This window comes from Nothoprocta perdicaria, unplaced genomic scaffold (assembly GCF_003342845.1).
Source record: "Nothoprocta perdicaria isolate Ctin4 unplaced genomic scaffold, notPer1 scaffold_141, whole genome shotgun sequence".
Lineage (NCBI taxonomy): Eukaryota > Metazoa > Chordata > Aves > Tinamiformes > Tinamidae > Nothoprocta > Nothoprocta perdicaria.
This window is the reverse complement of record NW_020454550.1, coordinates 135,846-162,701: the sequence shown is the minus strand read 5'-3', so window position 1 is coordinate 162,701 and position 26,856 is coordinate 135,846. Positions and strand designations below refer to the sequence as shown.

Here is a 26,856-nt window from a genome sequence, read left to right as displayed (position 1 = left end):
AAAAAAAAAAAAAAAAAAAAAAAGCCTAGGGTAGAACTGAACAAGAACATCACTTTATTCAGCAAAAATAGACACACAAAAAAGCAGCGATCAAGAACTGATGCGGGCAGAAAGCCAGAAGGATACATGAGTTAAGGGGCCGAAGATGTCCTACAGCTTACGGCTGCTCGCCCGCGCTCAGGGGCTGCTTCCCAGGCGCTCTGACTCCCAACAGCTGCTGGCTGATCCCAAGGATCAAGGCAGAAGCCGGACAGCTCTTCTGCAGCCCCTCTCTTGTGGAACTGTGAGAGCTGAAAGGCTCTTCCAGATGGTTCCTCTTGAGGCCACCCTCCCCCCAGGATAAACCTGGGAAAGTTCCTGAAAATCAAACTGTGCCACCCAAGGAGCCTCAGTGCACACACCATAGGGGAGTTTTTAGCCTCTTCTGTATCCCTTCTTGTGCTCCATCCCACTGCCTGTGTAGCACTACTTCCTAATGAGCACGTTGACACTGTAACTTTGTGTCAGATGTATTAAAATATACGTGATAATTCTAGATAGGATTAGACTAGTCTGTGGTTTAATGTACTTCACTGCAGAATTCTTCTGAAAAACAGGATATTTTTCTTCCTTAATTTCACTGTATTTTCCCAACTGTAAAGCCTTTTGTTACTCTCACTAATTACCTGCCAAATAGGTTGAAATAAGGAAATTGCCTTGATCCTCTCTTCAGCTGCTCTGAATATACTTCATTACTCCCATCTCATCCCAGATGAACTGAGAAGACTTCACTGGCCATATGTGTCAGGAGTGACATAAAATGACATGGGCAGAGCTGGTCCTCATTTGAGGCAGGGAAAAGAACTAGGTGACCTCCTATGGGCAAACAATTAAAATTCCCCAAAGAGCAAGTAGGTCACAGTACACTTGTTACACGTTAAATATTAATAAAACAGTAATTGTAGTTTAGTGGGAAATTCTTTAATTTATCTGAGATTGAGGTTCAGCAGCACTTTGGACATGACCAGAATGACAGCTGCTCCTCTTCAACACCAGGTCTGTGCTGCTGCACTTAAACAAAACTGCACCACAGGCAGGGAGAAGGGGTGTGAGAAGCCTGGCAAGGAGCATATACCTGCACACCCAACTTTCCTTTACCAACATGCTCTAATTAGCTTATTCTTTGTTAGCACAGGAATTATAGCAGATTATTTTCATCGTTCAGTGAAATCATCATCTTCTGCAGCAGCCTCCTCCTGCTCCCCCCTTCATGGAAAAGGAACTTTTCATTCATTAACTAAATTTAAGCAGGAGTTACCACTGTGCTCTCTCATAATAAAAGTTTCTGTGTCTGAAAAGTCTTATTCTGCTCCTAAGGTTTTCTGTGTAAGGAAGTACTTTAATAAAGAGAAGCTACGAATTCACTCTCAACCTAATATTGATAGACAGATAGATGTAAACTGTGATTAGTGTATTCTGGCCGTGTATGGTTTTGGCCTCATTTGAATCTAAACACGATTTCAGGGTTAAGGAGTAGAGCTTACATGTGCAAGAATGAGTGAAATGGGAACTGCCACCACCCCCTCCTCTTCCCACAAGAAAAAGGGTGTTCAATTTGTTTAATACCAAGTTGTTTATAGTTGCAAGACCACAGATAATACCAGTCCCTACTCCCTGTACCTTCTATGGAGTTTCATCCCTGACTTCAAAGATGCAAGGCAACCACTGATTTACCTTGCTGCTCTGCAAGTTACTTGTGGGATTGCAATAAGAGATGGAAGTGTGACATACATAATATTCAAGTTTCACACTGTGGTGAATGTCATGCTGCAACACTTCCCACAACCATAGAAAACTGATAAGGGAGCTTCTTGAAGTCAGGAGGAGGTAATATCTTGGCTAAGCAAGCTTGCAATAACTCGCTGGAAAGCAATAGCTAGGATTATGTTCCTTGATCTTGAACTGCCCACTGGAGAATTTATGCTCCTCAGCAAGTCACTAACTCTGACATGTTCATTTGCAGCATATAAATTAAACATAGTTCCTATTCCTGAAAAACGGGCAAAAACAAAACAATGACAACTAAGTGAAGAGCCTATTTTCAAATGTGGGAAATGGACCAACAATAAAGTTACTGTGTTTATAAGAGGTGATGACTCAACAAAACCTGGACCAGCACAGGGACACAGGAATGTGGGAACTCTGTATTTTGTCTCTTCCAGTACTTGGGTGCAGAGCCAGGTGATAAAAGGAGGTATGAAGAAAAATGAACATTTTACCCAGTGTTTTCTGAATCTTATCTTTGTCTGGGGTCAGCTCTCCCCTTGTATCCAGAAGCACTTCAGCAGCTTTCTTCAGTTTTTCAACAGCAATTTGGTGATTAGATACTTGTCCTTGAAGAACCTGTAAAATTCCATAGTTGACAATTATCCTCTTCCAGCTATTATCCTCTATACAGCTAAAAATTACACAGGCAGGACTGGTGACACGTTGCACAGCCTCAACCTAGTGCTGGGAAGAGGCCAACTCAAGTGTGACCTCTCCATAAAAGAAAGATCTTCACTGCTGGCTATGACAACCCCCTGCCTTTCTGGTCTTGGTTTTACTTTCTACACCAACTTATTTATCCTCTGTTTTACTACTCTGACGCACTGCTTGCTGGCATGGAACTTGAGAATGTGTCTTTTGATGAAACTTCTTGAAGACCATTTGTACTAACTCATCTGTTTGTTACCCAAAAGAAAAATAAAAGTATTTGTCAACTCAGCATCAGGGAACAGCTCCAGGGGAAAGTGTCCAGTGATGAGCAGCAATGACACTGAAACCACAGTGTATTACCATGAAACATGAGGACCATCTTCACAGTTTTAGCAGCTCCTGGAGCTGGGGACACTGAATTTTGGCTAAGTTTATCCAGTCAAGGAACACAGATTTAGAGACCATCTCAACCAGGGCTCTTTCCAGCTCCAAGAGAGGTGCAATCAACTTCTGAAAGGGTGGAATCAGCTTCTGAAAGCCTCTTGCCCCGGTGCCTGTAGCACAACTGTCAAGGGACGGGTGCCTGACCTGTTGAAGGCCCCTGTGCTCCTGCATGTGACACGTGTTCGTCTTCCTTCGCCCGATCCTGCCGCAAGTCCCTCCCTCTCCTCTCACTTTCTTTTCTGACACGGCTGCCTACGTGAGGAGCGGATGTTGCGCCGGGTGATCCCAACTACGGTGCCAGGACCAAGAGGGCAAGCTCCTGTCCACAGCACAGCCAGCAGCCTGAAAATGGCATGCCACAAGAGCTATGGCTTCCTATGGCTTGCTATTTGAGAAGTAAAACTCTGACCTGAAGAGGAATTTTCCTTACATTAAGTAAAAATAGTGCATGTGCACAAAAAAATGATATATAGCTGAGAACTGAGTATGCTGACAGAAAGCAAACAAGCTTATGCCAGAGGCCCTGAAGAATATTCTGAAGAACAGTTAATCCCTCTAAAGAGATTAGACAGCACCACGCTGCCAAGGTCAGTGTCTAGCGGGATTATGAACTGCATGTGTCGGCTACAAGGGGCAGCTTTAACTCCCAACACCTGACTTCTCCAGCAATACTCTTTGTTTCGCTCCCATTAATTGGCTTTCGTGCTGCAGCCCCCTGGTTTTGCTCTTCCTTTGAATCTTTTGATGCTTTGCAGCCTCTCCCTTCTTCCCAGTTGATACTCATTGAGTGCTCTTTTGTGTGGCAAGTAATCCACATGAGCATTTCATAAAGGAGCCACAGTATTCCCCCCTTTTGTGTTACTTGCATGAAAATTGGCATTAGACAGGATATAATTCCTTGTGACATAAGTACCGAAAAGTTTAAATAAACAGCTTCAGATTGGCATTGGTGTTGGTTCTGCTTCTGTGCTGCCTACAAGCACAAATGCAGCGAATTGCTCTAGTGTTAAAAATCTGAAATTTACACTCCCATTTATGAAAGAAAATCATTTTCCTAAATCCTGTAACATTGCAGTGGTTTCTTTTTTGAGTCTGCTCTGTCACATACCGGTGTGATGGGCAGGACCAGCAGCAGATGTTCCCTGCACAGTGTGGGAGATGCACTTCTTGGCAGGTTCCTCTGGGGAACACGGCTAAAGGACTCACCGTCACTGTCAAACCCCGTCCTAATGACACTTTCTACCCGTCACCTTCAACTTGGGCTCCTAAAGCTTTCTGCAAGCTTACATTCTGTGCACCTGAACTGGTGTTCACCTGGACAAGCTCCATCACCATCCTGTCTGGTGTATGCTAGGATACTCCTTCACTCCTTCAGGGAAAAAGCTACAATGCTTCTACAGAGGGTGAATTAGGTTATATTCAATGTCTGCAGAGCATATAGTCCTGGGTATGACTGCAGCAGACCAACAGATTCATCAGATCTCAGGGCTGATGCAGTATAATTCCTTACAAAATGCCTCATAGCAGAATAAAAGCGTGAATAGAAAAAGCAAAGTCACAGACAACAACGAATGGTCTTCTCAGACACAAGCCCCATCCTGTCAGCAAAATCCTTGCCTAGTTCTCAAACTTTCCAGATTGCCATAGGACTTCCAAACCTTATCATTTGCCCAGCGATAGGAAATGCATCTTGCTTTCACAACAGGAACACTAACCTGGTGCTCCATTAAATTTCCAAAATAAAGTTCCTCAGATAACACTTGAGGCAGCTGAATTTGAGGACCAGGAGTTACATGCACTCAGGCAAGGCAAGAATTTGGCCTTCAGCCACGCGGATTATATTAGATTATCTTGCTTTTCAGACAAAAAGCAGTTCTAGTTAGAACACGGTACTTGTGCTTGGTGAAGCTTTTTACCTTGGTTTCTTCTAGCTGTCTTTGGAGATTTTGGGGATCCACTGCAATGGGCTCAGACAGTTGTTTGTTCACAGCTATTTCAGAGGCCTGGAGACCTGACAGAAGCCCCGAGGAGGCATCTTCATAGTGCTGGTATTTATCTGCCAGGTCTTTAAGGTTGTTTCCAAGGATGCTACACTAAAGGAGCAGAAAATAATCAAACAAATAACCAGGCATTAAATTGTGGATTGCATTTCATAACAATGTCACAATCATACTTGCATTTCCTGAAATACTGTAGGATTTTTTCTTGTCATCATTCCACTAACTGGCATCTTGACTAACCCTAGAGAGAGCCCAGACTTATCCACAGAGTTCGTGTTTCTCACACATGATTTAGTACCAATTCACTGCCACAGGAAACAGGAATCCAACCTGCTGTAATAGACTAGTAAAAGCCTGAGGATGACTTTTTGTTCCCTCAGTGTAAAGCCTCAGCGTGTCAGCATTCTGAAACTTAGATGCAAGTGAGAAATTATCCAAAAAAAAAGAAGATCAGACATTTCTATGTTTGTTGAAATACAGAGAGCAGGTTCTGGCTTCCAAAATCCTTTTGTGTGCCCAGCGAATCCAAAGTGACAGAGGTCAGTAGGACACATAGTGTGCTCTGCTCTCTGAAGAGCGCAGCCCTGTGATGCCCAAGGGGCCTCAGCGCCCGCACACCAGCCCGCTCCAAAGCCTGTCACACAGAAATGCCCCTGTAATCCTTCCAGGCTCTTTGGTGACAGTTGCAAAAATCTTCTGATTGTATCAAGTCACAATATTTATCAACAGTTACTCTAAACAGTTGTATTCTGAAGTTGAGACGAACTGGATTTTACTTCAATATTTACACTTGGACTCCATCTAGTGGAGCAACATAGAATGCAAACCCTGAACACGACCGATTAGCTAAGGACTGGTTTAAGCTTCCTCCAACAAACCCAGACGAAATTAGAATTCCTACAAATTCACATGTGTGCATGCAAATACATATATTTGTTCATAAATAGGGTTTTGTAAGAAGTAAAGAAGCTTTTACAAAAGGAAAATAAAGTTACTACCAAAAGTTGAAAAATCAGAACTCCTTTAAGTTTAAGGCTCAATTTAATACAAAAAATCCTCTTTCTGTTGGTTTTGCTCTGCATACAGAAGTGCCAGATATTCACAGCACCTCTGTTAGGGCTGGGCTAAACATATACATGCAAGAGGTTGAATGTGGCGAGTTGATGTATGTGAGATCAAGTCAAGCTGCTGGCATTGCAGCATAAAAATGAAGCCCTGTGAAGACCTTGCAATGAAATGCTGACATCCCCACCCAAAACAATCTAACAAACCAGTTAGAGGCCATCACACTGCAGCCTTTAGCTTCACTCTTTCTACAAATGATGTGAGGAAATAAAAACGAGCCTCTCTAAGTAGACAGTCTTCTCCACACATCTTTTAAGAGAAGAGGGTTTAACTTGGAGTTGGAATTCAGGGATCAAATCCATGACTTCACAGAGTTCATGCTTCTGAGCATGGAGACCTTAAAGAGATGAAAATTGCCAGGCAAAGATGGCAACTGCTGCAGACCAACGGGATACCAGTGGCCAGCACAGCCCTACTGCGGTGTCTGAACCAACGATCTTACAGATTTATGAGGTGCTTGAGGCAACTCGAGGCAACTCAAGACAACCTGATAGTCAGTCTGGCTTAAAACCATAATTATATCTTGCTGGAAAAGTTTCCACTTCCAGACTTTTTCAGTACTGAACAACATGGGGGGTTTTTTGTTTGCTTTGTTGTTTTGGGTTTTTTTTTTTTTTTGTCATTTTTAACAGCTGAAGAGTCAGCACAGGGAACAAGCGAGTTAAGCTGAGCTGGTTCTACTCTGGCAGATGAAGTGTCCTCCCTCTCCAGGGCACACACAGGATACACAAGTTTATTTGACATAGAAATGGGAGTCAATCTTCTCAAATCAGTGGGTGTTTACTTGCTGCTTTGGGCCAACAACAAAGGCCACACTGGGTCACATTATTTATGATAAATATAAATCAAATGGAAATTTTGAACGTAAATCTTGGTGTAATCTTGCTCTTATTATAGTCAATTCATTAGTAAGGAGACAAATAAATAAGCATGGGAAATACTGCAAGGAAAATAAAGGAATGTTATCAATCTAAAAGTATTACAATTTCTTTCCAACTCAAAATGCTACTCAGGCATCTTGCACCATTATAAACTCAGAGAGCTTAAGGCTCAAAGGGACAATGAGGAAATCTAGTCTGGCCTCCTCTGTAACACAAGGTATAAAATTTAACCCGTTCAGCAATTAGTTCAATGCTTGACTAAAGCAGATCTCCTAGAAAAGCATCTCCTTCTGTTACCTAATTTTGGGGCTGGACTAGATGATCTGTAGAGGTCCCTTCCAACCTTAACCACTCTGTGATGCTGTGAACTTTACAGCTTCCCGCAGTAATTTGTTTCACTGATTAATTCCTTTTAACACAAGCTGCTATACCCATTATAGCAGCCTCTCCTGCTCAGTGGGAATCAACACTTACCTTAGTATAGAGAGATTTGAAGCGATCTGAAGCGCTGTCCAGTTTATTCTGCACCTCAGTATAGGTAGCTGAAGTATCAATACCCTCTTTGTCGACCTTAACACCATCTCTTTTGCTGCAGGACCTCGCAGCATCTAAAACTCTTTGTCCAGAAATGGTAATATACCGCAAATCACCTTTGTGAGATATAACATCTTCTGAAAAACTCTTTTGCCTTTTCAGTTTGATCATAATGCCACTGAAATCAGAAGCGCCGGCCTCCAAATTACCAAGTTCTTGTTCCGACTGCTGCAGCCAGGTTTCAAATTCACTGTAGTCTGCATCAAATTTCTCAAGTTCTCCCCTCAGAGAATGAGTTAGCTTCATTTTCCTTTCTGACTCTGCTAAAGCAGTCTCATACTGGGCCTTCAGCTCCTTCATGTTCCTCTGCATCCTGTCCTTCTCTTCAGGGGAAAGGTAGTGGCCTTGTTTCTCGAGCAGTGCCTGGGCAGACTGAGTTGCAATGATGACAGCCTGCTGCTGTGACATGATTTTCTCATGTTGAGCCTGCAAGCAAAACAGAAAGAGCCTTATCAGCACCATCTCATAAGGTGTCCATAGACCATTATTGTCTTGAAATCTCTGCTCAATTCCATTTACAAGTAAAGCAAAATTCATCAAACGATAGGAATCTCATGTGTTAAAAAATATTTTTAAAATATTCTGACTTAAAGCTCAACTCTTGGTCATATTTATGTACAATTTCAAAATTTTAAGCAATAGCACAAGGTAAATCCAGTCAGATACACAGCACATGACTAAACAATGTCTGCATCAGTAGAATTTGGAGATACTAGAATATTTATCACACAAGCACTTTCTCCTGTATGTCTAAAAGACAAGTTTGTAGAATAAAACTTGACAGTAGCACATGCAGATTATTATTTTAGCTATGGGTTATCCATGTTCCGGGAGAATTGTATGAGATTATTTTAGGGGAAATTAGGGGAAAAGTCATATGAAGTATGAATTTGTGTCCCTGCTTCTCACATATTATTTACCTGTCGCACAGGAACTAATAATTTGATTGTACTACATGGATTTCTGACAAGAAGAAACTAAGAACAATAGATTCATTGCTGCAGTTTTCAACATGTGTTGAAAGAGAGAGAATCCCTTGGAAAACATCTCCTTTTCTTATTTTTAACAGCAAATAACCATTTTAACAATTTTAAATACCGGTGAATTTGCAGTACCTTCTAAAACACCCATGAGTGCTTATCACCAATTCCCTAGTGCCCATTTCCAAGTCTACTCTAGGAGGGATGTGAATGAATTCAATCATTCTGAGTGAGGATTAACAGCTACGTATCCAATCAGTCCCCTAACAGTACCTTGACTCTCTGATACTGCTGGTTCAGGTTATCTTCCGTGCTTCTAACTAGTCTGTCCACGTGCGTGTCCCTGTGTTGCTGCAGCTCCAGCAGGTTGCCATTGACGTCGTCCTCCTCCCCTTCCACCATCTGCCCGTCTCCCTCCTCAAAGTGCGTCCCGTTCTGCTCGATCACCTGCTTCAGCTTCCGACCGTGCTCTGCTTCTTTGTCCACGTTGGATAACCAATCCAGGAGATTTTCTATCGTATTTTTACTCTCTTCCAATTGTTCTATGGCTGCAACCTACATTGAAAATTCACAGTTTCAGAATCTTCTTTAGGTGCTACATAATATAGTATATGCAAACAGACCATTCAAGATACATTAGTGTATTAATTGACACATAATGCTGCTATTTTTACCAAGAATATAAAAGGGCAAATAGTTTATGAGTTACCCACATGAAATATGATTTTAATCTCTCCTTAGCTTGTGAGTAAGAAGTTTTGAGTCTAATCTCCTCAGCACCATAAACAGTTTGCATAAACAAATAATGGTTGCCTACCAACCTTTTCCGTTTCTTGCTTAATTGCAGTTGTCATAGCTTTATCCAGTTCTTTTTTGGATTCTTCTGCCTTCTGGCTAAGAAGCAGACACTTGGTTTTAGCTTCGTTTAGTTTCTGCTCCAGAACAGCCTTGTCTTCCTGTGACAACTTTTCTCCATTCTCTTTCAAGAACATTTCAGTACTTTTCACCACCTCTGCCAAAGCCTGTGCACTCTCCCTCATGTCTTTTTGGATTTCCTTTGGGGAAAAGAGAAAGTAAATAGGGTTAAGTAAATGAATCACAAGAACTTTCAGATTAACCTATTATAACTATCATAGAATCATAGAATGCCGAAGGTTGGAAGGGACCTCAGAGGTCATCGAGTCCAACCCCCCTGCTCACGCAGGGTCACCTAGAGCACGTGGCACAGGGCTGCATCCAAGCGGGTTTTAAAGATCTCCGAAGAAGGAGACTCCACARCCTCTCTGGGCARCCTGTTCCAGTGCTTTGTCACCCTCACAGTGAAGAAATGCTTCCTTAAGTTCCTGTGGAACTTCCGATGCTTCAGTTTGAAGCCATTTCCTCTAGTCCTATCCCTGACCACCACTGAAAAGAGGCCGCCCCCCTCCTCCTCCTCACTGCCTCCCTTGAGGTTTTTATACACACTGATCAGGAACTACCTCTGATTTGGCTACGAGCATCACACCGGTCCTCCTTTGCTTAAGTCTATGTGACATGCTAATGACCTACAGACTAAGCTTATTTTAAAAAATAAATAGATAGATAGATAGATAGATAGATAGATAGATAGATAGATAGATAAAGCCCTTATCATCTCCAAGCACAGCTAAGTTCTTTTTTAAATGACTGCAATTTGGAAATCTCTTGGTTTACACTTCTCTTCTGACCGAGGCCTTTTTCTTTCTTTCTTTCTTTAGTAGCTCAAATATTCTAGTCTCCATATACTCATATACATAGAATAAAACATATGTATATATTACATGAGACACAGTAAATCTGCTACACTATCTTTTGTAGGGCAAGCCTCTTGGGAAATTCAGTTCTATTACTATTGTAATTAAAAGTTGCAGAGGGAACTAAAACAAGGCAGAAATTTGTGCTCATCTTTTCTAGGTAGAAGATTCCCCATATTTCCTAGTTTTAGTCAGGCCAGAAATGTCGTAAGAACTCTTTTCTTCATGTAATTTGGTATAGCAATCAAAAAAATCAATCATAATGTAATCCTTTCAATCTCAAAATAAGGTTTAATTCCATTAAATTTTACATGGGACTGATGTTTTATATTATTTTAACCAAAGCAGTTTGCCTTGTCATATGATAGTGCCAGACAGAACATCTGCCCTCCAGTTACCTGAAAGGAGCTTTAATTATTAAAACACCTCTGGTTTGGAATATATCCACCCAATTATTGAAATAATAAAATGCTTTCTTCTCTATGTAGTGTAATACGTGATGCTACAAGACATAAAGGATCTGACTCTCATTTTAGACTGCAGATTTTGCTGCAGCTGAAACAAGAACTCGTTTTAACAATTCAGCGAGTATTTTAGAATGCTCTGCCTGGAAACACTGCATTGAAACAAGATTCTCCTTCTCTGAGCAATCTGCCTGTGCTCCCATCCCATACAGATTATGAAGGACCAAAGCTCCCCCGACGTGATCTGTGAGAAACCTTCTTTAACCCCCATTCCCTGCTCTGGACACCCTGCTGCAACTGCAAGAAATCAGCCAGCCAACAACTTGCCTGTTATGCTGCCTGCTACACAGTCAAGGATAGCTGATATTTATTTATATTAAAAACTGAAGTATATTGTATATTACATAAATCCTTTATTTGCATGGACTATTGAGCACACATTTAGGTTAGGAATTCTGGAGAGTACTTATGTTTTTCCACCGACTACAAAAGGAACGTAAACTTGCTGCTTGTGTTACTCTGAAGATCATTAAAGTGAGGCAGGAGGAGTCAGGAAACTTCTGCCTTTACATGTTACTGATCCTCTTTGGAGCTCGCTGGAGCTCTGCGGTCTAACTGCTATAACCAATACTAGCAGCAGGAGGAAGGGCTGGATCAAATTCTCCAGCCCTTTAAGTGTCAAAATCTCGAGCAGTGTCAGCCAGGTGAGAGCAGAAGCTCCTAGGTGAGGGTCCCTGGCCTCCAGGAGGCTCCCAGTGCTTAGAGTGGCTCTCAGCCAAGGGACCTGCTCCCAAAGGACGCTTTGGGCTTCACCTTCTGGGTCAGGAATGATTCCCTGGGCCCGGAGAGACCTCATGGACAAGGCGGACACCAGCACACACGGGTTGGCTTCCAAAGAGGGAAACGGACCGAGCCTGCCACCAGTCTCATGGATTTGGAAATGTCTCGTGAAGGGCTGGCCCTGCTCTCTCGGGCCAAGCCTGGAGCCAAGCACCAAGCCAGGAGCTGCCACATGCCGCCTGGGAAAGGCAGCAAGGGTTCATCGTGCTGCAAGGCACAGGGAAGCTGACACACGGACAGGGATCTGCTCCTTAAGGGCACCTAGGAGTCCTTGAGCAGCCCCTGGAACCCGAATTCATCAGAAAGCCAGAGGGAGGCACGGGAAAGCCTCTGGCAAGAGAAAGTCTGCTGGAGCTCAGGAACACTGTGAACAAGGATAAATCCTCCCTATCACAGACACAAAGCCAGAATGCGACTTTAATATAATAAACAAATGTGATTTTATCACATCTGACAGGAACAGTCTTAAGCTAAAGAGACATATAACAAATCTGGAAACGTTTTGTACATGCTCCCTATTTTACTGCTTTCTAGTCTCAAATATTTTGAAAGAAAAGACACTCCTTCAGACCTTTGCTTTGCTCATCCAAACAAACCTACTTTCCTTTGGTCACATCCAACAGCCTTTTTCCCCGTGAAAACGCCCCGTCGCTGCCCTCTAGGCTCAGCCTTCGCTAGGGTACCCGATCGGGGTGCACCTACCTCCTGCCTGCTCTGGCAGCGCTCCAGCTCGGCCTTGCTGTCCCCAATAACAAGGGCCTCGTGGTGCCCGAGGATCCGGTTTTCGGTCTGCGTGAGCAGGTCGCACATTTCCTGCAGCTTCTCCTTGCATTCCTGCTGCCGTTCAGCCACATCCTGCATCGGAGCCAAATGCAGTTGGACAATGAAGTTAAAACTTCCTCGCTCTAGAAGCTAACAGACACTCTAATAGGAGCTGCCTTTTAAAAATGCATCACAGAGCAGTGATTTTAAACGTATGCTGTAAACATGATAGCAGTGGTACACAGAGCAAGGTGAACGTATAGGAGTTATGGATAAACCTCAGATATGCTGTAAGTAAAAGAGACCGTGTTTGATGGAGTTGCCCAATAGAAGTCTGGCCATGCACACTATGTGAAAGATGAAATCTCCAAACAACAGGAGTGAAAATCCAATCTCTTAATTGCTTGAAGCCTGTGATAAACACTTGTTAAAGCTGAAAAAAGAACATCAAAACAGAGGTTAGTTGTGATTCTGTGTTAGCTCTGTTGGTATGCATCATATGTTACCTGAATAGACAATGCTGACCTTTTAAGCAGCAGCAAAGAACAAAACATGCAAGATCATTATTGCTACCAAGTCCTACATAAGCATCTATGCCTCTGCTTCACCCTCTTTTACACTTTTTTTGACAGAGTGGAGAGGAAACAAAAGAGCAAAACAACACAGGTCCTCAGAAGGCTAAAAATCCTTTGGTTATCCAGGTGGTGGTGACACGATGGTGACTGCAAGGCTTCGCTGTGCTTCTCTGGCAGAGCAGGAGATGCCCCATAGTGGCTTCCTGGCCTCCTTGACTATGAAAGCAAAGGCTGCTCCTGCTGGCCAGCTGTACCAGCTGAAGAGGTAACTGCATCTCTTAGCCCCTAAGCAGCCCCCAGTGCCCTGGCATCTAGATCTCGTACCTGCAAGCTGATATCCTCATGCATCTGCCCTTCTACCCCATTTCGGCCCAAACAAGTCATGCTAGCAAGACTAGATTAAACAAACCCAGCATTTTAACCCTAAGGACAAAGACTGCACAGCAGATGACTTGGCAGATCAGAAAATGGAAAATCTCCAGCAGAACAGCAGTGCCAAGCAATGGCACAGTATAGCTGCAGCAGCAGCAGCCTTGAGCTGACTGCTTTTTTATTTATTATTGGAGCTTCTGAACAACCAATACTTGTGAGGAATGTCAAGTAAATTTCCCCGGCTGCTCAAAAGAGCAGGCCTGGGAGCCTCAGGCTGCAGAGATCATTATGAAACCGTTTCTGTCTGCCATCTAATACGCTTGTTCTGCAAGCTGTGATTGCCCCAAGAAAGGACAGAATTGAGAATTCACCAAACTTGATCAGTACAGTCTCTGTAGAACTATGAACACATCCATAACAAAAAAATGGACAGGATAGGGTTGCACTTAGTACTGCATGCTGGTATTCAAATTCCTCATCCATAGAGAAACCACTCAGCACACATGTGCACAGAAAGGCAAACCTTCCGATCCCCCAGGTCTCGCGCTGCCTGTAGCTGAGCCTCTAAACGTCTCCCTCGAGCTGCTACTGCTTCCTGCACCTCCTGAAAGGATTTCTGGGTGCTGTTTAAGAGCCTCAGCAGCTGCTTGCTCTGGTTAGGAGAGAGATCTTGGGCGTGTTCAGAGATGAAGAACTGGACGTCAAAGGCAGCGGCCTCCAACTGCACTTTTGTGCAGCCAAGCTCCGTGGCAGCGTTCTGGAGAGGAAGGGAAGCAAATGACAAGGAACGAAGACAAATTCAGTACGGATAAAAACCCCTACAAATATCACTATCCTTCAAGTCAGACCCATGTTCCAAAACACTTTTGAGAGCCCAGTAAATCCAACCTCTGCTCAGAATCACTCCGACATGCTCAGCCAGGCATCTGAATGATTTTGTGCATGGTTTTCTATGCAATAATCCATGGTCAAGTAATAAATAAGATAACCTTGCACTTCTCTTTTTCATCCCTTTCTCATGAATGTCTGAGAACTGGCTGACTTACAACACTGAAAGCTTTATGGCGAGCCTGTGTTCACTCGAATGGCAGGTTAGTTCTACAAAACACCCATCTCAAGACCTAGAGCTGTTTACAAGTTTACCACAAGCATTTCTGTGCTTAGCTCCACAATGACATGCACAGCAGTGTGGCAAACTCTGTGTGTAGTTACAGCTGTGTATGCCTATGGGATACCCACCCATACTGGGACCCCATTAAAGCACAAAAAAATAGTATTTTTATCCTTCATGCATATATGTTCATATATGTTCATATATGTGTATGAACATTAATTAAAAATCGACTTATTTTGCTTTCTTGACTCATTTCAGTGACAGTTGTAATGAGGTCTTTCAATAGCTTATTATCCTTCATCATTTTTTGCTTCCATAAAGTACCTATATCTAATTGATTTGGAAGTTAATTAAACTTTGATGAAGAATCTGTATCCTATACATTAAGATATAATTTTAATAACTGAAATACCAGTAACATAAAAGAAGGGCTGGATTTCCTACAATAAATCTTATCAGAAGAAAAACAAGATTTGGTTGTTGTTTGGGGTTTTTTTTAGTAATCCAAAGTTTATGAAACACTTTTAAGGATAAAAAACAAATAAACAGTACTTCTTCATGGATCAGCATCAAGTTGTCTTTTTAAGCAGTTATCTCTAGCTCTCTCTTTAAGCAATAGGGGTTAATGAACAGCTACAAAAAATGAATAGCATTTTTTAAAAAAAAAAAAAAAAAAAAACCCCCCACAGGAAAAAAAAAAAAAAAATTTTAAAAAAAAAAAAAAAAAAAAAAACCCCCCAAAAAAAAAAAAAAAAAAAAAAAAAAACTTGCCTTGAGGATTTGTAAACTTTGCTTCATGTCTTCTGTGTCACTACTGTCCAGTAGGAAGTCATTCACAACCTTACTTTTCCCTGTGATCCAGTCTGAATACTCCTGCAGTTTGCCTAGAAGTTGCTGGTGCGATACGGCAAGCTTAGACTAGAAAGGGAAGTTATAGATGTATTTAGGCCCCTGTTGTTTAACTACATTTTCCATCATATTAAATAAAGCCAATATTATATATTGGCTATATATTTAATATATATATTAACTCCCTTCTTTTTTGGCTGAATTCCTTTGAAGACAACTGTAATGAGACACACACAGGTGTCCCCATCAAAACATACCATTTCAGAGTCAACAGCACAGATTATTTGGTGTGCCCGTTTTGAAGACGTATCTGAGACCATCAAAAATGCTTCCTGCAAATAGTCATAGCTTATCTTCAACTCTTCAAGTTTCTCCTTGGGAACATCTCCAGGAGAAAGCCTTAGAAACTCTTCTGCCAGCTTCCTATCTTTTTTTAGGATAATGGCAAAGGCAGCCAGCTCTGATTCAAATGACTGCAAAGAGAAACATGCAAAATGTGTTGTTACTAAGCAAGAAAAATATTTAAATCCAATTTAATTATATTTGAAATCTCTCCTTTTTAACTACTGGCCTTTCCTTGCACCCACAACTGAAGTACAAGTAGGAAGCACATTTTACTGACCTCTAATTGTTCCAGTTCTTCTTTCAGTGTTTCCAGGTTGCTACTAATCGGCTGCTGATTATCTAGGTAGCACTTCATGTCTTGAACCACAGGCAAATGCTTTTGCAGTTTCTCTGTTAGCTTTAAACACTGCTCTACTCCACTGTACTGAAAATGAGTTGTAAAAAGAAAAGGTTTTACAAACCGGCAGATTTGAAACTAGCCAATAAAAAAGCCTGGTTAATTGTATTTCTTTTAAATTTTTTACTTGTATTTGTTATTTTAAATTTCTTTTGTATTTATTTCTTTTCAACAGTTCTTCTCGTTCAATTACGTTCTCCCAAACCTAAAAAATATCACGCAGTTCCTCTAGCAGATGGCACAGTGCCCATCCCAGCTGCAGTTCCTTACCATGCCAGCTGGGCTGTCCTCCAGGGCTGCTTCATTTGCTTTCTGAACAGGTTCAGGGAAGCCTTTGGAAAAGCTCTCTGTCTTCTCATGTTCCTGGTCACTTCTCAAAGCAAAAGCTGGGTCATCTTCCACCACATTCTCCTTGGGAATCTCTGATTGTTCTGTTGAGAAAAGAGTACAAAGCCCATCTACTTGGCCTTTACCATCATGTCCTACGGTGACACCAGTGACCTGTGAGCTTGCAAGCAAACTGCTTAGCAGCTCCTCTAACTTGTAGGCACTTCCATCTCCAGCTGAGATTTGAAAAATCTGCCCAAGTTGAGAAGTAGTAAGTTTAGGAACAGCAGCTCTTACTCCTTGGCCTGCTTCATTCTTCTTTTCCTCGGGATCATCCATCTTTTGTTTGCAGGATTCCTGCTTCAGGACATCCCGAAGCAGGTCGGGACTCCTGCAGTCAGGCCCGAGCAAGGCAGCGGCCTCCCAGGCGTGCGGCTCTGCAGCCAGGAATGCAGTCCTGGGATCATCACTCCTTTGCTCTAGATCTGACTCACGAGACGTGTCTCCCCCAAGCCGTGTGCTTCTAACCATTGTAAGCAAATTTTGCACTAAAGCTTTAGTGTCGGAGTAGTTCAGGGGCTCGCCCTTCTGCTTGGGATGCACATGTCCTTTCTTCAGCTTGCTTTGCAGTATATTCTTTAAGGCTTCTGGGAGTGTGTCAGACAGTTCTGGGGATTGTAAAATAGCTTCCTTGATTTGAGAATCTTTGCAGAGCCCTATTTCCTTTCGTAATGACTCCATGGACATTTGCCTTTCCGAACCATTTTCGAAGGAAGGAGTCTCAGTAACCACGAAGTTCTCTCCCTTGGAGTTCCTCACTGCCTCATATCCCTCCTGGGCAACATTAGCCAGCCCAGCCCCTGTGCTGCTCAGAACTACTGAAGAAACGTCACTGGCATGGAGGGGATTCCCAGAAAGCAGAGCTCCAGGCCCATTCCCTGCATCTTTGGCACTCTCATTCCTTGCCAAAGCACCTGCTGTCATGAGGGCATGTTCATGGTCATTGCTGCTCTTACCTTCCGAGCTGCCCTTATGAACATCATTGACAGTATTTTGACAGATAACTGTTCCCTTGGTCATGTTCATTTCCTTGGCACTTACTGTAACTTTCTGGGGAAGGGAATGAGTATGAGAGTCTGCTTCACTTGAACGCATTTCTTCTGTGGCAGCTGTGTCCTTGGGCAGAAACTCCTTTTCGTTCTGCAGATCATGTCCCCCTCTTTCACCATCTATAATGCAAGAGGATTCTGCTCTACCCAGTTCTGGGCTGCTTTCTGCTTTTACACCAGTTACACATTCTTTCATAGAAGAGGAAAGATTAAAATAGCTCTTAGTTTCATCTGATTTCACATCACTTCCAGTGTCAAGCAAAGTTTGATCCGCATTTACTTGTTCTTTACTTGAAACAGGAGTTTCTCTATCAGCTTTAACTACCAATGCATCAAATATCTCCCCAAGACTTTCGATGTGAATGGGACTTCTACTTAGCTCCTGGGTATCACTTTCCTTTGTAATATTTATTGTATTTGTATTTTCTTTAAGGCTTTCAAACCCTGTTTCTATCTGACCACACTTCCTATCCATGGCTTGTTCTGTTTGATCAGTAACTGAACACAGACCAGCTCCATCACTCACATGAGACGTAAGTCCAAGGAATTCTCTGTCATTTAACATTTGTTCCTCTACAGATACTTCTTCTTTTGGGTTTTGCTCATGATTTGAATGCAACATTGGCATGATACCAGTATTGTCTCTGTTCATGCTATGAACAGGTAAAGAGCATTCGGGGAGAAACAAATTTGTCTGATTTTTTGCCTCCGGATCTATAGCTTGCTTTGCATTTAAGAAGGTTATTCCTATTTTATCAGATGTCTCAGTATCATCAAGAAGCTGAAAACTTGGAACCCTAAACTCTTCTACGCTCTTAGAAGAAATCCAGTCAGCATCAAAGACATTTTCAGACTGATTACATTCAGGAATATCTTGTGGCATATGTCTGCTTTTGATAGCATTCGCATACTCATCATCTCCTTCTTGCTGTCTTTCTTCTTCACTTGTACGTGCCAGACCAATACATGTTTCCTCGGAAAAATCTGGTGAAGTTTTATATTTTCCAGTCCCTGGAAGTCTGCCAGTCCCTGGAAGTCCCTGGTTGGACTGGAACTGCAAACAATCCTCTGTCAGGGTGCTTAAAGAATGGTAACAGTTATCAATGTTCTGATTATTTTCATCACTATTTTTCATGTCTCCTAAAGGAGTGAACAACTGGCCACCTATATTTTTACATCGATGGTGTGAGTAAAAAACATCCATTTCTTCATCACTCTCCGATTCAGTATCAGAGTCATCATAACTATCATAATCCATATAGCCATAATCATAATCTTCCTCCTCCTGTGTTCCTTCAGATTCGTCCTCACAGGAATCTCTTTCTGCTTTCCTGTCACCTGCCTCATTTCCATCTCTTTCATACAGTAAGGAACTAAGGCCTCGCTCCTTAGTTCCTTCCCTATCCAGAGCAACTGGCACTGTTAGCTTTCTCTCTTCAGAACTCCTTGTTCTTTCCTTTTCCTCCTCAAGGTAGGTTTCCAAAGGTCTGGCACTTGTGGGAGCTGTATTAATGCCCTCAGACAGACCTGCCAGATTTAGATCCCCTGAATAAGGGACCCTCTCTCCAGCATTAGCTGCAAGATCTTGAAAAGAGCTGCTCTCTTCTGGATTTATTAGACCGCATCTCTCCTCTAGACAACCCAAAGGAACATTATCAGGCTCTGGTGTATCATCGTCCCCTAGCTCTGAACTATCATCATCCTCATCCTCATCCTCATCATCAACTTGGGGAGTATGGTAGACATCACTGTCGTCATCATCAACTTGAGGAGTTTCATAGGCGGCGTCATCCTCCTCCTCCTCATCTTCATCAATCTGAGAGCTGTCATCTTCAGAGTCTCCCTCATCCCATTCCCGGTGCAAGGGTTTACTCTCAAACTGTGGGATGCCATCACTCTCTTCTAGTGATGAATCAGAACTGCTGTCAACCTGCTGTAACTTATGAAACGCAAGATTGGCTTCTTCTGATGCTAGCCTTTGTGCTGGGCTGCTACCACCGCCCGCAAGGGCTCCATCACATCCAAAAGCACTGCCAGCTAACAGGGCCCTGCAGTGCCTCACGCTGCTCTCTTCTGCACACAGCCTATCCTGCACATCAGTCCAATCCTCCAAGGTGGGACTGCCAACACCTGCTATGGATGGCCTGTGATGTGCATCAGCGTAGTCCTGGAGAGGTTCCTTGCTATATCCACTGTCTTCAAATCGTAGCATGTCAACTATCTGCCTTCCTAAATCTTTACAAGCAAGGTCTTCTGGAAAGCTATATTCCATATCTGCATGTATGGACAAACTAAGACTTCCCTGGAAGTCATCTCTCTGGCTGTTATCGGGTAACAATCCGCTATCATCAGCATGTAAAATGTGAAACGTGCATTCCGTGCACCTTTCCAGATCTCCTGGGGCTTCATTAACTGACCAATCATTCGCACACCAGTCATTTTGTAAGGCTGTATAACTCTTGTTTTCCTCATCCAGACTGCCTGGCATGCACATATTATTTTCTTCTTCTGTTTCTGAAATGAAATTTTGCTGTGGCTCCTTTGGAAGATATCCTTCAACATCTCCCAAATTTCCCTCCTGATCCTTAGGCTTACACACCTGTAACTCCGTCCATTCAGACTGCTCCAGAAGACTCGTGAGTGCATTTCTGTTCACAGAATTTTGACCATTACCTCCTGTATTTCCATCTTCTGTAGGTTTAGCTAACAAAATCTCCTGTGTATATCCTGATTGCTCAGTAATAGTATTACAAACATCAGGTCTACATACATGAAAGTCTTTTCCCTGTGAGTCTTTATTATTCCCCACATCTTCCAGATCTATTAATTTCCTGCCATTAGAAGCATTCTCAGCACCTGAAAGCTCACCCTGGACATTGCTTGTGACATTACTGAAAGGTACACTGCTAACTGAATGCAGATTATTTCCTTTGGGGCTTATGTATTTGTTACTAAACTCCATTTCTGACACATCAACGTTGTATGCGTCACCTTCCACTAATATATTGATGGCTTCCTGCAGTTCTCCATCATGTAGTAATAGTCTTCCTCCAGTGTTTGCATCCATGTAACTATTTACCATTAGATACGATATAAATAATTTCTTAGCTTGGTCCAAACTGTGATGACATCCATGGTCTTCTTTGCCAGAACCTTCTTGTTCCTCCTCTGCATCACGCAACACAGACGGCTGAAGCTCATAGGTTGATAACCATTTTACAGCATTTTTACCTGGAGATTCTAATTCTTCTACATTAGGCATTTTATCTGGTAAAGTCACACTGTTCAAAACAGAGAGAGTCTTTAGGTCTATTATCCCTGACTGCGCAGCTGTATCTAGACCGAGGACTTCACAGGTTTCTGGAATGTAAAGCGCAGCTATTTTCTGCCTACCATTTAGTATTTTGAAAGCCAGCTCGTTTGTTATCATCCCTTGATGCAACGAAGTTGATATGGGGAATATTTCACCAGTGTGAGGCCAGATGAGGCCAACAAAGCCTTTCTGAGCTTCTAACACCAATAATGCACTGGTAGATGATATCAAGTTGCACTGCACAGCTTCGTCAACTGTCAAGCGCTTGCCAGAATTTGGGCAGAGGATGCCACCAGTCTGAACCTGATGGGTGAGAATCCCACAGGCAGTGTCCTGATCAATCATCCCTTGCCTCATGGCTTCTTCCACGGTCACTCGTTTCCCTGAGTCGGCGTCAATTATCCCTCCAGACACTATCTGAGCTCCCAGCAGCCTGAACATGGTTTCCCGATCAATGAGTCCTTCATGGGCTGCCCTCAGGACAGTGATCTTCCTTCCACATTTCAGTGTGATTCTGCCTTTTTCTTGGGGTTTCACAGGTAAGAGCCTTAGCCCTGTTTCCTCATGTATTATGCTTCTATTAACCATCTGTTCAAGGGAAACTTTTTCAGCAGAGTTGGGATCTATGAGATCTTTGCACGTGTCTTGTCTTTCCAGAAGCTTGGCATATAATGTTGGAGGAATCAGATTCCTCTGGAAAGCCTTCTGTAAAGTCAGGTTTTCTCCAGTAGATGGCAAAATTAAGTGCCCACTTGAAAGCTGATTCTCAAGAATTTTAATGGCCAAAGACTCTGAAATTAGACCTTGATCTAAAGCTGATACAACTGGAAGATTTATTAGTGATGATTCTGAAATAAGCTTCTTTGCATTACTTAATTCCTGCAATTGCAACATTGTCTGCTCATCAATCAGGGCATGAGCTTTAGCTTCTTCCAGATCATAACATACTCCTAACTGTGGAGAAATGATTCCAGATAGAATCAGCTGATTCTCAAGCAATCTAATTCCAGTGCCATAGTCAATAAAACCTTTTAAAACAGACTGAAAAACTGAAAAGACTTCTCCAGTTGTTTGGTCAACGATACCAGCAATGACATTATTCACCTAAAAAGGAATATGAAAAAAAAAAAGGTATCAGTACTTTTAGCTTGTATATTTTAAATTTTCTTTTGCTTTTGAAAGCATGTGAAGCATAAAAATATGTACTTACCAGTACTGGAGAAATGCTGTGAATGTTAGCAGCTCAAATGCGCAAGTGATCTATGTCAGTCATTCAACAGCACACGATGTGATAAAAGATTTAGAATCAACATGCATCTGTGAATTGAAAACTTATGCTTTGCACACACAAACAGAGTTAGTGAAAGAAGAATAGATGACTGCAGAGTGAGCAAACTGAGGCTATTCCTGAAAGGCAAATTTTCATGCTCTAAATGTCTGTGAAAGGTTAGACTGTTTGGAAACAGTATGTGATACAAAACCACCATGCTATTCATGTTTACAGCATACACCACTTCTGTATATACACTCAACAATAGGGAAACAAATATTCTAGCACCAACTATTGCATTTAGTTTGCGTGGAAAGCATGTACTCAGTTTGGCAATATGATTTAGACTAAATTAACAGTCACTGCCTCTATATGTATATGAGTATATTCATTCACAATGCACTTTTAGAGAATTCTGTATTTAAGTTTGAGATCCACTTACAGACATATTTGTAATATCTCAGAGGTAAACACTGTCTGTGCTCCAATCCATATTCCCAAGTTTTTTTAGGAAAAAAGTGTGGTTATATAACTTTTGGGACATTTCCAAATGATAAATGTGAGAGATTAACATGTGATTTTATGGTGTCATTTTTGCAGCGAAACGTAAGACTTATTTAGCGGTCAAAGGATGGCTTGAAAGAGAAGAGTTAAGAGATGAATGTTTTATCTTTCTTCATGCAAGGCACACAGTATTAAGATTCCTCACAAAAAATCTGATGAGCAAAATGTTCATATGCACACATAGGGTTATACAGTTCACCACACCAACTACAGAAAACCTTTAGTTGAATAAAAGTGTGTTCTCAAGTTCCATACAGGCTGTTAACCTTCACTGCTCATATATTGTTCCACAACATGCAGTAAAAATCAAAAAAGCCTGAAATGTAAGTTTTCCATCTTATTACCTTTTCTTCCATCTTTTCATCACTCAAATACTGTGCTTCCTGCAGTTGTTTCAGAGCTTCATTGGATAATAAGCTGTAACTCTCCTGGAGGGATCTGACTTGCTTTTCCATTTCATTTCTCTCTTCATCTGTCATTCTATTAAAAATAAAATAAACAAATAAATACATAAGAGAGAGAGGAAAGGAAAGAGTTCTGAGCACTTTTTTTTAAACTTCAGGGAGTGATCTGTGAATCTTTATTTTTTAAAAAGGAGAAAAAAATCACGCCTACTATAGTATATATTATAATGGATGGTAAAAACACAGCTGGATATAAAAAATACAGCTTAGTTATGAACATGTCCCAGAAAACTATAACTACTGCTTGTAGCTGTACAGGAAAAGCAGCTACATTAGTCAAAAATTTACTTGATTTACAAATCATCACTAGAGATAATGGACTGTCACTTGTACATGCCTCTCTCTACAATTTACCAGTCAAGACAAGTAGCAAAGATATCACAGTAATTTAGTATCTTAAATAGGCTGATTTCAGAGACAGATGAAACAAACCTGTGACACGTAGTTCAAGCATTAAATTACTACTACTGTTAATTATTTTGACTTCAAATATAAGTTGCTGCCTAATGTTTTTTCAATCTGATCAGAGATATATAATTCCTAAAATAAAAAGTCTAATCTAGGTTTTCCCAAAATGAAAAGACAAAATTGTAAAACTGAGAAAAAAGTCACTTTCATATGTAAAATATAATAGGCATTATAAGATGACAATGAGTTCTTTTCAAGCAAACACTATGTGCTGATTCATTTACATTATTTGAAAATTAATAAGCATAGAAATGGCATACTTGTCACCATGCTTGGCTAAAAATGACTGAGTGGTCTGCAGAGCTTCAGCTATTTGTTCCTTCTTGGTTGACACTTCATCCAGGGAAATCTGAAGAATAAATAACCTAAGCTTAAGACTTAGTTAGGCACACATGTTGAAAAAAACATTACATTTTCACTTAATATAAAACTGTATGGAATAAGAACTCGCATTTTAAAAAAAATACTGGCTATTACCAATATTGTATTATTCACTGTGGCAGAAATAATATATCTCACATATAGATAAGTCATTAAACCTTCTGGTTTGATAAGCTGTTTGTATCAGAGAACTACAGAGAACTACTTGTCAAGACAAATAGAATTTATTTTAAAATGTCATTTGCTTAAAACTTTACCATAGCACTTAACTAATTTAAAATAATTTAAAATCAATTATGACTACTGTTGATGCAGTTTACAACATTTTTAGAAAGAGGTGACTATAATAGTCCTATTCAAGAAGTCATTCCCTTCTCAGGATGCAAGATATTAACTTAAAACTCTATCACAGCATTTCATGAAATTCAGTAACAGACATACACAATACCAGAAGTATTTTTTAAATATTCTCCCCATGATAATTTCTGTGGCATTTCTGCTAGAGCAGTGGTTCCAGCAGAGGAATTGGCAAGAACTTCACCTTTGCTTTTGAACATTTATGAAGAAGTGTCTGCAGTTTCTTCACACAAAAGAGCTACCCTGGCTTTGGCATGACCAAAATGCCACGTCTCCAGGAGGTACCAAGAGCTGGCTTGAACAAGTGCCATGCAGGTGCTGAAGCACCCCAAGGAGATGTTCAGGTGCCACGTTCAAGCAGGTGAAACATGGCCTGGCACATTCAGTCCTCGTGCTCCCAGCACCAAAGGGGACGAGTCTTGGAAACAGTCTCCCTTTGCTGGCAGCACCAGCGGGCCGGTTTCCCACCACCTCATGCCTGGGCAGGGTGAGCAAGCCCGGGATGTCATATAGACACCTGAGGAAGGCCTGAGGCAGCGGGGTGGGCGGGAGCTCCATTTGCTATGGGAACACGATGGCTGCTCCATGCACCCTCTCACTGCGGGCAGCAGCCCCTCCTCAGCTCACCCATAAAACCCAAACCTGTGTGTGAAACCTCTTTGAGCTAACATTAACTATCAAGTCAACAGTCCCGCACATCTCCACACAATTTTCCAGGCATCCCTGCTAGCCAGTGAGGACACGCTAAGCCCTGCTATCTCAGTAACTGTGCTATCTCACAGGCCCACTTCAGAAGAGAAGGAAGCACCAACTGGAAATGTCCATCTCCTCTGCTGGGGGAACGGAAAGCCAAAGGAGGTGAGAGGAAGCCAGGACAGCTAAGTTATGGCTAATTTTCTAGGGGCTCAAGGTGGGGCTCTGGAGCAAGACGCCATCAGACCTAGGCAGGTGGCAATACCTTAAGGAGTTGACTGCTGGCTGAATGCTCACAAGGATTTTCACCGTTGTCTTTAACAGGAGCAAAAAAAAGGCCAGTCCTGAACGTTTTTTTTTAATATCTCAGTCCTAAATATACTTCCAAATCACTAAAAACATACTTTGTCCTACAAATAGAGGCACAAACTCAGTGGTTCTGCACCACAGTGTGAGCAGAGCCTGCAGGGGCGCCCAGCAGCCTGGCGCTGGCGGCAGCGTCACTGCCTGCCGGGGCTGCACGGGCGGCCACACCAAGCTTCATTCCCAGCCCCTCTGCTCCGGCCTCTCCAGCTGGCACCAGGGCGTGAGACCAGCACAAGCACAGGCCAAGGTTGCTTGAAAGATGAGCTAGGATCAAGTCTGCTTGACCACATGTCTGCATTTTTGTACCTGATCTGCGTGCAGGGAGAACTTTACTTACTGAAGTCCTTTCAGGTATTTATTAAGGTTTATTTTTGTTGTGCAGGCCTATAGGGATGGGGTGCAGTCTGAAGTGATTTTGAATTTCACAGGTGGAAATTTATGGTTGGAGGAACAACTGCACACAACAGCAGGAACACTATCCCTGTTAAACACAAGGCAGGCAGCACAGGCCACCCAGCAACCTGTGCACGACTGTGACAATAAAGGGGGCTCAGTCACTACCCTCTATATTCCCTTCCTTGCTAAGGCAAGTTACCTGCTCGGCTGAAGTCTTTCAACTACCATCTCCGGAGCCCCTGACAGGAGGGGTCCTCAGGGTAACATCTTTTTAAAAGCCAGCAAAAAGAAAGCCAGTTCCTGGGCACCTCCAGCCAGCTCCCTCCTTCGTGGCGCCCAGCTGGGAGGTACCAGGCCCAGTTCAGTGAGTAACACTGAGCTGCGCCAGGATAAGGGAGCACACGGGATGCCCAGTCCCTCTACCAAGGCCATGCTGTGGCGTGCAGGGTAAGGCTTTCCCTAAAACTCCTTACACTCCAAGACTGCTTAGGCAAGTCTGTCTTTTCAGCCTGTTCTCCTCCTTTGATACAGTGTTTTGCTGAGGTTGGACACCCACTCCAGCAGAGCCCCAGCTTTCTCAACATCGCCTCCACATGAGGTTTTGCACCATTACTACCATGTTTGTGTCCCAAAACACTGATGTTCATTCACCTAACACACCCCTTACAAGCAAACATTGAAGGACATCTTTAATTAGATGTGGATATTGATTTGGGGGAAACAAAGGCATTTATGGAATATTTACACGTTTTAACACAAAAAGCTGAGAAGAGGAAGTGGTATTCTATGAAATGACATCTGTGTACCTGCTGCTTAGGCAAGTCTGTCTTTTCAGCCTTTTCTCCTTCTTCTTTGCCGAGTGTCGTGCTGAGGTTTGACACCCATTTCAGTAAATCCCCAGCTTTCTCAACATGTTCTTTCTTTTCTTCTTCCATTGACTTCTGATGAGTAACGTGAATCATAAAGAACATATAAATCGTTGAGATATTTACCATTAACATCCACAGAAACACAATTCTATGGTAATATCAGTATTCCCACATAACCATAATTTCCTTTTATTTATTCACCACATGCATTACGGTGACACTTTGATGTAGGAACAAAAATGTCATGCAATTATAGACATTAACAGAATAATTCCTCCTAGAGATTTGTAAAGATTATGATTATGGTG

The 26,856-nt window shown here is 42.1% G+C and overlaps 1 protein-coding gene across 1 annotated transcript in view; it reads right to left on the bottom strand.

Annotated features, from left to right (window-relative positions):
• Positions 1 to 26,184, bottom strand: part of DST (dystonin) — a 105,793-nt gene extending 79,609 nt beyond the window's left edge. Inside the window, exons 1-9 of the mRNA XM_026034273.1 lie at positions 26,162 to 26,184; positions 23,747 to 23,838; positions 22,899 to 23,034; positions 12,260 to 12,412; positions 9,303 to 9,536; positions 8,755 to 9,036; positions 7,382 to 7,927; positions 4,818 to 4,994; positions 2,259 to 2,382 (exon numbers count right to left, since the gene is read on the bottom strand). Of these exons, the coding sequence (XP_025890058.1) occupies positions 2,259 to 2,382; positions 4,818 to 4,994; positions 7,382 to 7,927; positions 8,755 to 9,036; positions 9,303 to 9,536; positions 12,260 to 12,412; positions 22,899 to 23,033 (1,651 nt within the window). The 5' untranslated portion in view covers position 23,034; positions 23,747 to 23,838; positions 26,162 to 26,184. The remainder of the gene's footprint in view (positions 1 to 2,258; positions 2,383 to 4,817; positions 4,995 to 7,381; positions 7,928 to 8,754; positions 9,037 to 9,302; positions 9,537 to 12,259; positions 12,413 to 22,898; positions 23,035 to 23,746; positions 23,839 to 26,161) is intronic.
• Between the last annotated feature and the right edge of the window lie 672 nt (positions 26,185 to 26,856).